Genomic DNA, 18,272 nt, shown 5'->3' with positions numbered 1-18,272 from the left:
AACTTGCTAACCAGTACATTATTTAGTTTCATAATCCTGGAGTTGTGTAAAGATTAAATATATTAGTGAGTTTTTCTTGCATTGTTAGTAGCACCTACACAATACAATAATCTTTTCAGATATTCTTTTTTCTTCCCTTCCCTTCCCTTCCCTTCCCTTCCCTTCCCTTCCCTTCCCTTCCCTTCCCTTCCCTTCCCTTCCCTTCCCTTCCCTTCCCTTCCCTTCCCTTCCCTTCCCTTCCCTTCCCTTCCCTTCCCTTCCCTTCCCTTCCCTTCCCTTCCCTTCCCTTCCCTTCCCTTCCCTTCCCTTCCCTTCCCTTCCCTTCCCTTCCCTTCCCTTCCCTTCCCTTCCCTTCCCTTCCCTTCCCTTCCCTTCCCTTCCCTTTTTTATTTTTCTCTCTTTTAAAAAATATTTTTATTTTTCTCTGTTGATTTTTCCTTTTCCTTTGTTGGTTTTTTTTTATTTTGTTGGGTTTTTTCTTTCTTTTTTCCTTTTCTGTTGGATAGTGCTCCGATTTGTCCTAGTGTCACAGGGCTGCCAGCGGGAAAGCAAGCGTAGTTAATGCTCAGCTGCTCAAACCAGTCAAGCAAGCTAGCAAGTCCCAGCTGTGCTACTTGATGTTTTTTGATTGCACCTAGTCCTCAATCTGTGAACTGTTTTCTGGACTTAGATTCATCAAGCTCTGCCGCTTTAAAAACTCATGCAGGCAGGCATCCTAGGATATGCCATTATAAGCTGCTGCCAGGGGATCTTCTAGGAGATAAATGGAATCTGTGTGAAGTAAATTAGTGTGAACCAGTCAATCTGTGTGTCAGCCTTGAGCCACATCCATGGGTAACTAGCTTGCTGACTGAAAAGTCCACTGCTTTTGCCAATCAGAGGTCTCAGCCACCAGGAAGCAGTCCTATACAACATTAGTTTCTTGGAATAATGCCTGTTTGACCAGCTAGTGAAACTCTTCAGTATACAGCACTCTGCTGTCTGAGTTTACTTATTGCTTACAATTGAACTGAAAATCTTTTAAAGTCAGATAATATTTTAACAGTAGGGAGCATCACAGAAATGTCTTGGAAATAAGTACTTCCACTTTCATACAGCAGCCATTCAGCAGAGTCATGCTGTGCTGCAGTTGGCTTTACCTTCCTATCAGTAATACATCTTCAAGGCCATAATGCAAAATAATAACAATAATCTGGCCAGAAGAGGTTAATAAAGAGGCTCTGTGTATATTTTTTTCCCATGGATTAAGCTATTTGGACAGCTTTGATCGAGAGACAGGAAGAGTATGCAATCTGTAACATTCACATTATGCACAAGGCTGTGTCAGTGCCATAACTGTGCTGCACACACTTTGGTTTCATTTTGATTTTAAAAGCAAATGGAGGCATTCTGCAGCCAAAGTGCCTCTGTAGCAATGGACTGAACCTGAATCCTCTGAAAATCCCCCGATTAATGATTTTAGACTTGAATGCCAAATCAATCTACTATCATGAAGATAATGTCAATACTGTCAATAACGCTATTTTGAAATCACAAAGTGTTTCTTTTTTGTTGTTGCTTTTGTGGAAGCCACTTGCATGGATGGGCAGTCACTGCTGCAGTATGTACTCTCCCACACCATTCATTAATGTGCAGAAACCAGGGGGAATTTTGCTACGTAGTTTTAGACAATTATGCAGATGAAGAGATGCTATATAATTTAATTATAAAGAAACTAGTTATCTTGTAACTACCAAAACTGAACTTTGGTCTTTACTGATTCCCATAAAAATTGGGTTTCTATTTCTTCCCAGTTGCCAGTTGAAAAAGAAGAGAGAGAGAGAGAGAAACTATGTTGATCAAATATGATCAAATAACCATGGTGGGTGATTATGCCTTTCCACACATTTCAGGAAATCGGGGAGAGGGGGAAATATAACAGTGGTCTTTCTAGTCAGAGAGGACATCAAGAAGAAACGGGAGTGTATAATGATAGAAGAATTACTTGAAGGCAGTTTGGGGGTGCATTTTCCTTTTTTCAAATCCTCCTAAGTTTTACAGAAGCACATGCTTCAGAGCTGTGCAGTAAACATTGTGGGCTATTTAGTGGGAGAGTATTTTATTTCTTGCAGCAGAACCCACTGAGACAAATTTAACTAGTTAGGTGGTTTATTATATATACTATACAGAAAACATGGACAGATTCTGGTATAAATCACAACTAAGATCAAGACAACTGCCTTAAAATTGAGTGAATGTTTCATTGCACTAATGAAACAAAAATAGAATGTCCTTTGAGAGCGTAATTTGTTACATGCCATTATATTTTAGTTGAGAGAAGTAGAGATGTCCCTCTGGGTGAATAAAACTTCAAGGTATATTGGGAAAAGAATCACTGAAAATTTCTGGTTTCCTGTCTGGAGTAATGCAGTCCTCATAGAAATGGGAGGAGGGGAAACAGGCTGTCAGGGTTTTGTTTTTTAATTTTGAAATATATAAAAACCCTAGAAGACCTTTCACACTTGCAGAAGATACAGTGTCCTTTAGTTGCAGTTCACTTAGTGAGTGGAATGAGATTGATTTGCATGGGACTTCACAGAGTGCACCAGCAAGCTCAAGCTTCCTGCTGGGTTTGTACTTCTGCAAACTGAGCTCTGTACTGTAGAGTTAGGTCCTACTTCTGCATTCAAGGTAATGGATTTAAATTGCTGTAGCCTCCAGTTTGACTCGTTCCATACTGGCTTATTTCAAGGAGAGTTCCAATTTCCATACGCTGCAGCATTCACTTTAGAGTAATAATGTGTTTCTCCAGGTTAATTTCTTAATCTCTCTTTTTAAAATTAAAATGTAATGAAAACCGTGCCAGTGTGGTGTTTAATCATAAGATAACAGCCAGCCATTCTCAATTAAATGACAACTCCATACATCAGGGCAGGTTTTTCTAAATGACACTAAAAATTATGAAACGACCAGCAACTGATGTTTTCTATCAGTGAGATGAATTAGTGGTTTTTATGGCCTGAGAAATGGTCTGGAAAAAAAATAGGGTTCAATTCAATAAGGACAAGAGCGAGGATCTAGACTGAGGTAGGATTAATCTTCTGCAGAGAGACAGGATGGGGAAGAAATAACAAGGTAACAGCTTCTCAGGAAAGAATCTGGATCACAAGCTGAGCATGAGCAAAGAGTGCTTGTGCTGTGGTAGCAAAGGCAAACACCACACCAGGCTCTGTGAAGGGGAGTAGCACCTGTAGAACCTGTTAAGTAATTCTCGTGTTGTACTGGCGCTGGTGCCATCAAGGGCATGTCCCCAGCCTGTCTGATTCCCTGTGTGCTGGCACATACCTTAGTGCAGAGTGCTGCCCCTGGAATGGCAGGATGGGTGTTCCAGACTGGCTGCTGTAATTTAATTTTCTACTTTTTCTAGGTGATTGTGGTGAGTGCTGCTAGTATTTCTCTTGCCATATTATGAATGTTTTCTTCATTTCTTATAATATTGGTGTGTTCCCCAGGGGTCAATAGTGGGCTTAGTCTTGTTCAACATGGATTACCTGAAGGAAGGGATGGAGTATAACCTTGCTAGCTTGCTGATTGTACAAAACTGAGAGTGGTAGCTGGTACACCAGAAGGCTGTGCTGCCATCCAGTGTGACCAGGACAGGGTCGAGAATTGAGCAGAGGGGAAACGAATGAAGTTCAACGAGGGCAAGTGTAGAGTCCTGTACCTGGGGAGGAATAACCTCATGCACCATACAGGTTAGGAGCTGCTCTGCTGGAAAGCAGAAGGACCTGGGAGTGTTAATGGACAAGTTTACCATGAGCCAACAATGTGCTCTCATAGCCAAGAAGGCTGGTGGTATCATGGGGTGCATCAAGAAGAGTGTGACCAGCAGGCTGAGTGATGTTCTCCTGTTCTGCTCTAGTGAGGCCACGTCTGGTGTACTGTGTCTGATTTTCAGCTCCCCTGTTCAAGAGAGACAGGGAACTACTGGAGAGAGTCCAACAGAGGGTTACAAAGATGATAAAGGGTCTGGAGCATTTCTGCTACAAGGAAAAGCTGAGACACCTGGTGCTGTTTAGCCAATGAAAGGCTCACAGGGGATCTTCTCATTCTTACCACTATTTAAAGGGCAGGCATTAAGAGGATGGGGACAGCCTCTTTTCAGGGGTGCCCAGTGATAGGACCAAGGGGCAATGAGCAGAAATTGCAATACAGGAGGTTCCATAGGAATGTGAGGAGAAAAATTATTGTGATGTTGATGAAGCACTGGAACAGGCTGCCCAGAGAGATTGCAGAGTATCTTTCTCTAGAGAGATTTAAAATCTGCCAGGACACAATCCTGTGCAATCTGTTCTAAGCAAACTTGCTTTAGTAGGAGTTTGTACAGGATAATCCGCAGAGGTCCCTTCCAACCGCCATCATTCTGTGTTTCTGTAAAATAACTGTATCCTTTTAGGTTGGCATCAAAGTATGTGGGAAGAGCTAAGTAGGCTAGTAGTCGTCAGCCTAGAAGAGAGGTGGTTGAAAAAAAAAGCGAAGGACTGGTCAGTCACAAGCAGCATGGGAAGAGTGTGCAGGGCTCTACACATGCCTTTTCTCCTACAAGAGCAAGTTCTGCATTGATCTAATAGGCACATTGGCAAACAAACAAAAGGAGATGCCTACCTGTGTGGTAGGTACCTATGGAATTTGCCATCGTAAGGCAAGTTAGGGTGTAAGATGTTACTGCTGTGAAAATTCAACATGTTTAAAGGAAAATGGGAGAAGGTTGTGGAGCAGAAGTCTACTGTGAGTTATTAAATTTAAAATAAAAAAAATGCTTTGGAATTTCCTGAGTTTCAAATTAAAGTTGGGGAGAAATTGCTGTTGAACTATTACTATATGGTTGTTAGACCATTGATAATGTTTGCTCTCAGCAAGTACAGCTGTTCTTACACTTGTTATGATATCAATGGAATGGAATGGAATGGAATGGAATGGAATGGAATGGAATGGAATGGAATGGAATGGAATGGAATGGAGTAGAATAGAATAGAATAGAATAGAATAGAATAGAATAGAATAGAATAGAATAGAATAGAATAGAATAGAATAGAATAGAATAGAATAGAATAGAATAGAATAGAATAAGCCAGGTTGGAAAAGACCTTCAAGATCATCAAGTCCGACCTATCACCCAACACCATCTAAATGTGCTTTTAAAAATAGTACTCAAAGCATTTATTGCCCAGCTCTCCATCAAGCTCCTTGGGTGTAATACAGTGCCTGTGGATCCCATACATCTCAGCAGTGGCATTATACCATGATTGGTTTACCCATTTATGATATTGTCTTTTTTTTACATACCAGTGCTTTGTTAGGTTTTGCAGCTTCTTTTCAAGCAATTTTATATAGGTTCAGGTTGCTTCTGTTTTATATTGAATCTTAAATATATTTATCACCTATAGCCTACCTGAAGAATACTTTTTGTTGCGCTGTCTGCTTACTTTGAATGACAAGTTCTCATTTGCTGCACAGGCAGGTGGTTTTCAAGTTACTCCTTCACCCTATCAATAGCAAAAGCATCTTCTCAGAAAATACACATTGCTTTATTCACCTGTGTTATGCAGACTTTTTTCTCCAGTGTCTCCCCTCTGAAAATTGGTATGCAGGGCAGATTACTTAGACCTTACTGTGAGTTATTTCCAGGGAGGAGCATGACTTTGTAGAGTTTAAACTCAGCCAGTGCTGAGTTGTAGCTGTGATTAGTGATTACTGTATGTTCAGGGAGAACAGCTTCTCATTTAACAGTTCATTCACACAAAGGGTGTTCTTTCATAGGCTGAGCACCAATGAGTCTGCCATCTCATTTTGGAAATCATTTGGGTTTATTTTGTAGAATTTGAACTATTTCAAAACTGCCTACATAAATGTTTCATTGAATATTATGACCTTATGACATTGTTTTACTATTCTGCATTTCATACTTATTTTTAATAGGTTTAAATAACGTAAGAGAATGGTTATCAAATCAGTAACCAACTCTTTAAGAGCTTATTAAGATGTATCAGGAAAAAAATGTGCTACAGGTCTTGGGACTGATCCCATACAATAAAGATGAATGTCATTTTTACATGCTAAATTCAAGGTAAATTACCTCAATGAAATCTACCCTTCTGCCCTACTTCCATGCTAACAAAGGTAATTTCTACTATCCATGTAATAATTGAAATTGCACTGAATAGAAAGAAAATACCACTGGAGTTATTAGATCAAGTTGCTTATTTTTCTCTGACTTGTAGATTTGGAACTCATTTATACTCCAGACATTTACATCACTTTGGCTATACAAATTATCTTTCAAGTGGAAGGAAAAGTAATTTTAAGGTCCATTTAAGCCCGAAGTAGGACAGAGTATCCTCAGAATGAATAAAGATCACACTGTTTATGTTTAAATAACTTAAAATCCCATCAGCATCCTACATGTAAGCAGTTCAGAATAGTATTTTCTCTGTTGACACTTGAACATAAAATCCTATTCTCCTAAGGGAAAATGCAATAACCTGGGTGTGCAGATTTTTTTTTGCTGTTTTTTTCTTGATTACATAATGCCATTTTTTTCTTTTACTTTCACTCTTTATTTAGGCCAGGTTGTTCTTTCCTTATTTTTAACTTTTCAGTTCCCTTTGTTCTTTTATGATATTTTTAAGGAACTTTCCTCTTCAAGTGGAGTATATAACATGTGATGCTTTAAAAAAGAAAGATCTGAAGGTCTCTGCCTGGGTCCCTTTCTTGCTCCCTGCATACACTCATTATGTAACTTCGTAACCTGAAGTATTGTGAAGTTTATTTGTCTCAAGAGATATGTGTACTCCTGAGCAAATGACAAGGCTAAGACACACATCCCTCACTTGCACTGCTGATCCAATCCTCACTTGTTCCAGCCTGTCTCCTGGTTTTCTGAAATATGTATTTTCCTCCCTTCACTTTTTCCTGCTGAACCTCATTGTCTGGCAGTTCATTTTACACAAGTTGTCTAGAGATCTCTGTCTCCAAGCCTGTGAAAACCCTTTCTATCCATGCTTTCCACTGCCTTTAAACTGCTCCTAGATACTTCTTGCCATCGACTGTTAGTGCAAGTGTTTCATCATTGATTTGTCAGCCATGCTCTGCCTCTCATCCCTTTTGTCTCATTTTTGTCTTTCTTGGCTTTCAGTGATCTCATCCTCTCCCAACTATCTCTTAACCTCTGCTATCTCTAGTGAAGAATATCACTTGGAGATCTTCCTGCTTTGTCCAAGGATCCTGCTGGTCTGACTTGGTTTCTTTCTTGTTCACTTCACACTTTCTTTCTGATGTATCTCATCTATATATGGATTTGCTTCTAGTTTTCTTTCACTCATCATGTTATGATTTACTTAATCTGGTACCTTCCCTCAAAACACTGCTTAGCTCTGCTTTGTTGTAAAATCCAGCAGGTTAGTTTAAATTCTCTTACTTATGCTGATGTGATTTGGGACAGTGGAGGAGCACTTGTAGAAGTTTGACCTAGCCCCACTCAACAGCAATTAGAGCAGAGACTTCAGTCAAGGGCAGTACCTGCAATCTCCTATGGGACTGGTGCTTGCTGCTGTGAAAGCATCTCCCTCCATTGTCTCACTATGAGAATTCCTGCCTGGATGAAAACATGCCAGTCATTTAAAAATGCTGATGCCAAAATTCTGGTCACTGCTTTATTTTTGAGCAAGAGCAGCTCTTGGGATTTTTCTCCTCTTCTGTAGAGACACAGCCATACTTTTTTCTTTTTTCTTCTTTTATCATGGTACACTGTTGGAAATTTTCCTGTTGCTCTGCTTCTGAGTAATTCTGACTTCTGAATTCATGCAGATGTAATGACTCTTATCAGTCAGCATAGTGGAGCTGGCTGCTTAATGGCAATAATTACTTGAGAAAATTTCTAATAAATTTGGCACAAAACCTTCTTTTTTTTAATACATATTGCTATTTTACACAGTTTTCTTTCTTTGAAATAGGAGTTCTGGCCTTCAATTAGTATATTTGAAAATCATTTAAATATTGCAGAAATTGGAGCAAAGCACAGATGCCTTTGAAGAGCTTTCTTCCTGCAGATACCATAGTGTTTTCATGTGTGAACAAGAACATTTGTTACTGTTAATTGTTCTTAGGTGTCAGCTCACCTCATGCAGGTCATGTGGCAGAGACGTGAACTAGGATTTCTCTTCCAGTGCATAAATTGCTCATTGATACAAGTGTCTTCTTGTAAGCTTAGCAAATGTAACCAGTGGTCCTGCTCTACTGGGCAGGGGTTTGTATGCTGTGTAGTTGCTATCCAAGATACTTAGAATTTATTTAGAATAAACCAAACCAGGTTGGAAGAGACCTTCAAGATCATCGCGTCCAACCCATCAACCAATCCAACCCACCCAAACAACTAACCCATGGCACCAAGCACCCCATCAAGTCTCCTCCTGAACACCTCAAATGATGGCGACTCCACCACCTCCCTGGGCAGCCCATTCCAATGGGCAATCACTCTTTCTATATAGAACTTTTTCCTAATATTCAACCTGAACCTCCCCTGGCGCAGCTTGAGATTGTGTCCTCTTGTTCTGGTACTGGGTGCCTGGGAGAAGAGACCATCATCCGCCTGTCTACAACCTCCCTTCAGGTAGTTGTAGAGAGTGATAAGGTCACCCCTGAGTCTCCTCTTCTCCAGGCTGAGCAACCCCAGCTCCCTCAATCTTTCCTCATAGGGCTTGTGTTCCAAACCCCTCACCAACTTTGTTGCTCTTCTCTGGACTCGTTCCAGCAAGTCAACATCCTTCCTAAACTGAGGGGCCCAGAACTGGACACAGTACTCGAGGTGTGGCCTAACCAGCGCAGTATAGAGGGGCAGAATGACCTCCCTGCTCCTGCTGGCCACACTGTTCCTGATGCAGGCCAGGATGCCATTGGCCCTCTTGGCTGCCTGGGCACACTGCAGGCTCATGTTCAGCCTGCCATTGACCAGTACCCCCAGGTCCCTCTCTGCCTGGCTGCTCTCCAGCCACTCTGACCCCAGCCTGTAGCACTGCATGGGGTTGTTGTGGCCAATGTGCAGAACCCGGCACTTGGATGCGTTAAATCTCATGCCGTTGGACTCTGTCCATCTGTCCAGCCTGTCGAACTCCCTCTCATATTTAAGCAAAACTTTCTAGCTTTTTATTTTTAGGTGAAATGCAAAGATTGTTTTTTTCTTTATTGCTTCTTAATGTTGCATTTTATAGGATGTAACTGCAATTGTATTGAAACCCCAACTGCTTCCAGCGGGCTCTGTGTAGGTGCAGGAGCTGGGAATGCTGGAACCTTTTGGCAACCTGGGATCAATAGCTGCAAACCGGAAAGCGCAGAGCACTGAAGTGGAATATGTGTCTTTTGAGATCTTCCTGTCTGGATAATGCCCTAAGGCTTTGTTGATTCACTTATAATTTTGGAAAATTTAAATAGCTGTTTGAATTAAGTAATCCTTCAGCAAATGTTCATTTTGTTAAAGACAAAACAAACCAAAAAAACCCTAAAGTGGTAAGGCAACACGTTTCTTGTTTTGAAAACAGGACAAAACCACGCTGCAGGAATCAAATTTGGTGATCTCTGAACTGCAACACCGTCTGGTTTTTACTGCACCTTGGAATTATCACTGCTTTTATTACATGTCCTAATTTGTTATAGGCAACATATTTTCATTTTAAAACAAACACCATTTCTCTCCCTGGTGAATGATTCCAGTAATTACAAAACCACCTAATTGATCTTTTAGATTGTTTACTGGCTTCTTTGCTGAAACAGACAAGCATTTTTTATGGCCTGTAAATTATTTGATTATTTTAGGATTCTATAAGCAAAACCTGTTTGGGTTTTATTTTTTTCCTTCAAAGGGATCACATTTAAGCCAACACCTCAAACTTCTACCTGAATGAATTCTTGTCGGTAAATTTTTTCATGTGTGGTATGGTTGTGTATCCGTACTTTGAGTTTCTGTTTTATTTTAGTTGTTGGTGTTTATTTCTGAATACATTGCATTTCTTTCTTCCTTTATTGCTCCAGTCAGTGCGCTGAAGCACGACAACAACTCAAACTCGGCAAACTTCCAAGATGTGGAGGATGTGCCTGACAGATGTGTCTTGGAAGAGTCTGAGAGTCCAGGTGAGAGGCACTTAAAGACAGCCACCAAGTACCAAGTGATAAATCTGATACAGCTTTTGGGTTTGTATGAAAAAGCACATTGTAATGCTGTTTCCTTTTTAGCAGCTGCAATGTCAAATTAATGGTCACCTCCAGGGGTCACAGTGTGGAGCTGTTATCCTTTCCTCTTTCATCAAGAATTCAGGTCTTAGAAAGGATAAAGGCTTTATAACCAAAAAGAAAGCTGACACTACTAGTCCATTATAATTAGTTTTGGACTACACTGCTTACTTAATGTATGTACAATGTCTGACCCTTTGAAGGTAGCATGAGATTATGAAAAATTAGAAGGACTCAGTATATACTACAGTTGAATGTAGCAGCAGATATTCAAACACTGTATCTCTGAGGGAAAGCAAATTGGTGGCATTAAATAGCTTGATTCTTTTCTTTAAATCAGCTCACAATCATTATTTCATTTTAATGGCTCTTTACATTGATTCAGCTAAATACAGGAACATCCATAAAGCGCATCCTATTTGGTGACTAAAAGATTTATCTTCATATAGTTTCATTATCTTTCTCGTTATGGAACATTTACAAAATTTATTAAATGAATTCCAAAGGGAAACAATTAAATACAAAGTGTATCGAGTCACAGCCGATTAAAGACATTCTGTGTGACTGCATACTAAGATCTTTTAAGCAAACTGTGAGCTTTACCCACATAGACCATGTATGTAACCTGCACACAGTCCTCATTAGTGAAAGAGTTAAATACCTTTCTTCACTTGGTATTTTCCTTCCCTGCTTTATCTGGTCTCTGTGTACCCTCTTGCATCTTTGTGTGCTGATCCGTGTATCATATTTTTGATTCATCGTCTCTGTGGCCTGTCAGCTTAGTTAAGAGATTTCCAAATCTTGCAGCCTGTGCTGACAGGGGGCAGCTGCCAACAGTCCCCTGATCCTTCCCCAAGGAACACTGCTGAGATTTAATTTTCAGTCAAAGGGTGCAGTCTGAAATCCATGTCAGGTCCCCTAAGTCGTCTCAGAACCCAGATAGGACCCATGTCTGGGGGATTATATTTCAGCACTCTCCACTCCTCCAAGATTCCATGGGAGTTCAACTGCTGTCATATACCTGATTTGAACTACATTCCCTTTTCATCTTTTCCACAGAAGTGGACAGCAGTGTATGTTAGAATAATTGAAACCAATGAATTGTAAATCTGTATTCTTTTCAAAGCCACACAGGCTTGGACTCGATGCTGTACAGTAGAAACCAGCATGAGATTTAGAAGGAAATACCTAATCTCCTCCAGAAGGAGACAAGTTTAATTCCTTACTGCACCTACAATATGTGGTGCATAGCACCTCCTTCAGAAACTGCCTATGGTCCCTGCATCAATGATTATGGGCAAAAATGCAGGTTGTCCAAGTTCTGATTTCTTCTGAAGTAAGAAGGAATTAAAACAAGGTGGCACTAAAGTGTTCTGGTGAGAATTAATATACCCTAAAGTAACATTAGTTTTCACCTTCAATTTTCACCATGTGGCAAAGTGTACACATTTGGATGGGAACTTGAATATCCAATTCTGCACTCTGCATGTCTGTAGGAAGTAATGGAAGAAATAAAAGCCTGTCAGGAGGTGAATATTGACTGGCAAAAATACATGTTGATAAAGCATCTAAACTTAAAAACTGAGTTCCATTCGGTCCATCTGACATCATTAAACTAGTAATAAACAATGAATTACTCTGGCTTTTGTTTCTGTCCATTCCTGCATTTTAAGACATCTTGTCTTATAGGTCTGAAAACCTCAAGAGATTTCACTACTGGTCTCACTGCTTTCCACTGAGAATTTGTGGCTTGGTTGTCATGGAGACATCGTATTTCTCCAAGAATTGCTCATATTGATCCGTGGACAGGCGTAAATGGCCAGGCGAATGTGAGGAGTAAAGGGGGTTGGGCAGTACTATAAAATGACCAGAGGTTATGGGTCGGAAATAAGCTCATAGCAAACACTTAGGTAAAGAGAAAGAAACAGTTTCATTTTGTTTCAGGATTTCGTTTTTGCACTTTATGCCATTGTCTTCTTTCACTATAGACTGAAAGAAACTTGTTAGTCACTTGTCATGTCAGATCTTTGGTGCTTGTCCTGACACAGCTGTCAGCCTTCCAGCTCTGTGCAGTTCAGGGACACACAACAAAGAGCTAGGAACATGAATTATTTATTGCTCCTTGTGTGGATGAAATTCTGTGATAAGAAATTAAGACACTTCTGCCTGAAGTGCTTGTTTGAAAGGAAAGATTTGGTAACACAATACATTTACTTAAAACTTACCACTTACTTTTAGTAGCAAACATTGAAACACTAATATGACATTCAGCTGGCTATGATTTTTTCCAGTATTTCTCAGGTGCTTTAGCTTTGAATCGTGTCTTGAAATGTGAGAGTGTCTAAGAGGTCAGCATTTGCTTTAGTGAAATCTGTGACTTTAGAAGCCCTGTCACACATATTGAAAGTCTGGGCAAACTTAGGAACTTCATTTCTAAGTTTTTATTTAAAAGTCTATCTGTGTGTTTTGCAGAGTCTCTCTCGCTTCACTTAGAGTGTGTTGTCATACGTGCAAAAGTGATGCTGAGCAATATATTTAGTTTATCTTCTCTTCTGATGAGGAAAGGGCGGGAAATATGACAATATACCTGCAAGGAAATCCAACTGTTCCTTGGGAACAGTTCTTTATTTTATTAAAAATACAGGGTTCTTTATTACAACTTCTGCCAGAACCAGGAAGCCTATAGAGCAGCTGTCAACAGACATATCTGTGCATTGTGTTTTCTGATGGTGAGAGGTACAGTCTCTAACCTCGACATTAGACTGAGAGTTATTCTCAGGGTGGTCTTAATTTTCTAAAATCATATATAGCTTACTCTGCTTATTTTACTTTCACATTTCCTGTGTGTCTGCATGTGTCCTCACTGCTCTGGATTTGGACCTCCAACAATTGTAGAAAAAGGCATACACTCAGATGAATAGCAGGAATCCATTTGGCTACCCAAGACACCAATCTGAGATTTACCTGTGATTTCTTGTGTTCAATGTGTGATCTAAACTACTCTCAGATAGGTAATGAAACCCCTCAACCTGCACTTTTCTCTTGGATAATTCACAGTAAACACTTTTCAGATGTGATGGACACAGGTAAATACCAGACTGCAGTTTCTTGTCTAAGTGAAATGGATTTTAGTTGCTCCCTTCATGTGCCTACAAGCTGCCATTATCTGTGATAGTGGCTCATGTCTATTTTAGCCCCCACACAGAGGAGATACTGGGCTTTTCTCTCAGATACCTAATAGTAGGTTTATCACTGCCATTTTCCCCACATGCTGAGGACTACTTCTGTTTGACATGCAAAGCCTTGGCTTTTCAAACTTGTCTCTTCTCTGGCCTTGAACATAATAATCAGATAAGAACTACAACAGCTTTTTGTACAACTTGAGTTTTAATCATATCAACCCCCTATAAAGAATTCACTGTCCCCGAGTGTTCCCAGCAGCGTTTTCCATGTTATCAGACAAATATTCCACATTTAGGGAAAATGAGAAAGAGGCTGAAACTGAGTGAACATGAATGTACAAGTTAAACTTCAAGGTCTGACCTATTCACTGAAGTTCTCTTGTACAAACGGTGGAAAAATCACACCTCCAGAGGGCAGATCATCTTGTCAAGGGAAGTGCTTGCGATGGATTTTAAAGGGTTTGAAAATGCTCTGAATTTTGTCAGTCACAATGTAAGAGGATTGTAGAACGACTTGACATAACTTGAGGTTTCTTAGCTTTCATATGTGGTGCAGTGCCACTGAGGAGGATTCGGCAAGTATAGCTCTTATGAGAAAAAGGAATAGATTTGAGCTGAAGTCACAAGAAATAATGAAGGCACAGATGCCTCTTGCATCTTATTTCCCTCAACAGAGATGTTGCAGTAGACTAGACAATAGACTATTACTTCACTTGGTAATAGAGGGAAATTGAACCTCCCTAATGGAAGATTGAGTCAGAAGCTGTAGACAGATTAGAGAGTGGTTTCTGTCTTTTGGCTGAATACCATGTAAATGGTAAGAACCCGATATGCTTATGGCCTTCAGTATCCAGACAGTCTCTGCCTGAGTCAGCTGGTCCTCTCTGCAGCTCATAATCTTTCCCATCCCTTCATTTCCGAAAAACACTGGCCATGTCAAATTTTTCTCTCTTAATTCTTTGACTTTCTAGGACAGAATGTTATTCTGGGTGTGTAACAGGTAATAGTGAAAATCCAAGTAGTTTCCACAGCCTTGGTTAGTTGCTTGTCCTAGATAGGCCTTGGCATAGAGATGGGAAAGATCTCTGACTGTCCCTGAAATAGTCTGTGAGACATAACTGCAGCAAATATAAATGAGAAGGTATTAATAAGAGATTAGCCACTCTGTGCTTTAAAACACAGCACTAAAACTGCACCTGTCTTATGATCAGGCAAGTTAGTTACTCTGTTGAATATTCACTTAGCATCTTCAAGTTCTGTCCACTGGGGAGTATGCTATTTACATCAGCAGCATGTCACATAAACCCTCAAAAAGCATGGTTTCTTGAATTTGCATCATGAGGAGTAGGTAGAAGTAAATGAGGACTGATTCAGGAACTGAGTGCTGTAGGTTGGTGGTGGTGATGCAGGAAGCAGGAAGATGCAATGCCGGGGCAGCCCACTGATGACAGGCACTGATAGCCCATACTGCTCAGTGGCTGCATGTAACATGTTGATGCTTAGGAATTGTTCCAGAATGAGTTCTTGGAGTTTCCAGTGTAGGTACAGATGAATCCAGAATTTCACTGAAAGAGCTGTAGTGTAACATCCAGTCAGTATTCTGGATTGCCAGTATCATGAGTCTTAGGTTTTGTTTTGTTGTTTGTTTGGGGGTTTTTTAATAGTCGATCAAACTGTAAAAGCTGAAGACTACATAGTAGATATCAAGACAGTGTGTACGTACCACTGTGTGTCTAGGACAGAAAAATGGTAGCAAACATGATAAATTTACGAAATACCCTAAAAGTGGGAAGTAGTGTCCTGCTTCCTTGATGTTCATGTACTTATGAAAGGTGTTGTATCTGTTTAAGCAAAGTAATATTTAAAATTTGAGTTGTAAATACTACCATACATGAAGGTAAAAAAAGAGCTTTTCTGTGGAATTCTGGTAAGCCATGATAGAATTAATATGCAATGCTTTATTAGTATACCTTTCTGTTACCTTTGTTTACAGATATCAAAGGATTATTTCTCCTGAAAGAAAATACATGTTTGGAAATTATATTTTCAGAGGAAACAGAAGCAGTCTATTAATTTACAGCAGAAACTATCCACTGGAATGTTGTTGGGTTTTTTTAAACAGAAGGGAAGAAGCAGAAGGCTGCTTAAGGGGAAAATTTTGAGGAATAGCATACATACTCTTGAGCTGGTTTGGGTTTCATACTGCATCTCGTAGTATAGCAATCTTCTGGATGGTGGTGGTGAAAGACTGCATTCCATTACAAAAATTACCAAGTTTACTACTGTATAAAAATATTGACAAACAACTTATTTTTTTAAAACAAAATCTTATCAAGTACCTGAAACTGTAAAATCATTAAGCCAGATGAATTAATTTATTTTCCAGATGACATGAAGCCACATCCCTGGATATCTAAGGTGTGCTCCTGTAAGGTGTGTTAGAAGACCCTGCTTAGCTGAAAAAATTAGAAGATGCACAAGAACATCCAAGAACTAGGCCATAAGTGACTTGGTGTATTTATTATTGTGTACCTTCAGCAACTCATTTCCAGAAGAAATACCTTCCACAAGATCTGCCTCTTCTTGCTGATTTGTTGGCTTCAATTGACATTTCCATCACTAATAGATTTACATTTATCCAATTAAATTTACACAGCATTCATATAGAAAATACAAACTCTTTATTTTGAGGCAGTTTTCACTAGTTGATGTAGTGATCCCAAATCATCAAACTTTGGCCGTAAAACATTTGTATTCATTTAACATGCTTTTACATACATCAGTTCTAAATCTTTCTCTCACTCCTTGTTTCTGACTTTTGTTACCAGTAACACTTTTAACACTGAGCAAAAACAAATGCATTTGAAATAATTAGAAAATGTGTTTGCATTTAAAGGAAAAACACACGTCTTTAATTAAACAGGGAATATTTAGGAACAACTGAAAAACCAATGAATGTCCTGTGTGCAGGAGAGCATGGGAAATTGATTATAAATCTGGTCATGTCTTGAATGCAAATTTTTATTTTCTATAAATATTGCCATCACCATCAGCTGTAGAAATGTAGTACCAACATGAGGGTGGAGAAGCCTGCTGGAGTCCTCTTCTGAAATTATATACTTCACTGAATTTCTATTTACATTTACTGGGAAAAAGCAGCTATACATTTTTGTCTTCTTTCTGTTTTTTAATAAATCTCATTATCTTTGGAGAATATTTGCAGCTTATTAGACTCATTTATCACCTAACATTCTGGGCGATTTATGCTGGTTTGACAAATAGTGGCCACCCAGAGCAGTAAGCTCACTCTCTGTATTACCAGCAGTCAGTGCTAATGAAGTCAAAGGGACCTGAAGATGTGCTCTTCTGTATCTGTTTCTTATGGTGGGAGTCGTGGTCTGAGGTTATCCTTTCCAGTTCTCACGTCAGCCATAAGCTGCCTGAACTAGGAGAGGGAAGTTTTCTTCAGTATGGAAAGATTCTCTTGTCAGTGACGCTTGCTTTCTCATGGGGAAATGTCATGGCTACAGGACTGACACATGAAAGAGACATGAGAACTTCTTCCTTCTACTTTTTTATATCCCATGAGTCCATATTTCTAACTAGAGTGTATGACACCAAGGTCTTGAGAAACAGGGTAGAAGGGCCTCCTGAGAAGGAGTATTTCTGTTCTTACTCAACTAAAGAATGGGCCATTAAAACAGGCTGCAACCCAGAGAAGATATTTATATTATTATTCTGTAATTATAAATATCATGCAGGAAAAATAGTGACAATTTTTAACAGAAAAGTCACTGGGTTTTACACATTTGATGTTTTTTTAAGAAACTACTTCTTCTTAGCAGGTATTTTCCTATGTAAAATGTATCTTTTGTTTATATAAGCTTGTATTTGAATTATGGTGACTAAACAATGTGGATGTTGAGTGTTATGGCTTCATTATTTCACTTACTGTGTTGGATGTTTGGAATAATTTTGTTGACTTATTTGTACTTGTAGAACTCAATGGAGAGCAGAACACATCTCCAGCTGACATATGCCATAGTTTTAGGGAGCAGACGGAAGTCTTTTTACCCCTCCCCAAAGGAGTAAAAGAAAGCAATTGGAAAGAACTGGAAATTTAAATGGAAGTACTATTCACAGCTATGTACAACAGTGCAAAAATATACTAAATGCACCAATTCCTATTTAGCCTCAGCCCAGTCCTCTCCAGTCTGGGCTTTACCAAGATCTCGCTAGGCCAGAAGCTTCCCAAAACCTTCCCCTGCAACCAGGCCTAACTGCCCCTGCACCCCATACCTCCCTACCCAGACCCGAATGATGCAGTAAAAATTAGTTCTGCCAAGGGTGAAGCCAGGCCACAAACCTCCCCCACAAGAGATAAGGTCTGTCTGGGAGCAGAGAGAGGGAGAAAAGGGAAGAAACTTGACTATGCAGCCAGTTTGTACATGGAAGGGAGATGGAGGCTGATGGGAATGAAATAAAGAACAATTGCATTTTCTGGTGTCCACCTCCCTGCACCTCTCTGGTACTTGGAGGACTTCTCTTCTCTATGCCTCTTAAACCTGTAACAACATATATCTTAACTTTTGTGGTTAAATCAAAGCTGCAGTCACCAAGACAGAAAAAGTAAAATTGCAAATGAAACCACAGGAAATTAGTGTGCACCTACAGGAATCACAGAATCACCAGACAGTAAAACAGCAAATAAAGGGTGAACCTTGCTATCCCCTTTGCCACATGTCCTTGTCACCAGTCACCTCTAGTTTGCTGCAGTAGTGTTCCATTGCTATAGAAAAGTCTTATTTCCCTTCACGACAAACATTTCTG

At 39.7% G+C, this 18,272-nt stretch overlaps 1 protein-coding gene across 1 annotated transcript in view; it reads left to right on the top strand.

Moving 5' to 3' along the window:
* WDR72 (WD repeat domain 72) overlaps window positions 1–16,798 on the top strand; it is a 110,176-nt gene extending 93,378 nt beyond the window's left edge. The window contains exons 19-20 of the mRNA XM_068143866.1: window positions 10,063–10,161; window positions 15,829–16,798. Coding sequence (XP_067999967.1) covers window positions 10,063–10,161; window positions 15,829–15,884 — 155 coding nt within the window. The 3' untranslated portion in view covers window positions 15,885–16,798. The remainder of the gene's footprint in view (window positions 1–10,062; window positions 10,162–15,828) is intronic.
* The last annotated feature ends 1,474 nt before the right edge of the window (window positions 16,799–18,272 follow it).

This window comes from Melanerpes formicivorus, unplaced genomic scaffold (genome assembly GCF_026170545.1).
Source record: "Melanerpes formicivorus ecotype bairdi unplaced genomic scaffold, bMelFor1.0.p_v2 SCAF_10, whole genome shotgun sequence".
Lineage (NCBI taxonomy): Eukaryota > Metazoa > Chordata > Aves > Piciformes > Picidae > Melanerpes > Melanerpes formicivorus.
Note: the sequence above shows the minus strand (reverse complement) of the source record. Positions and strands in the feature narration are given on the sequence as shown.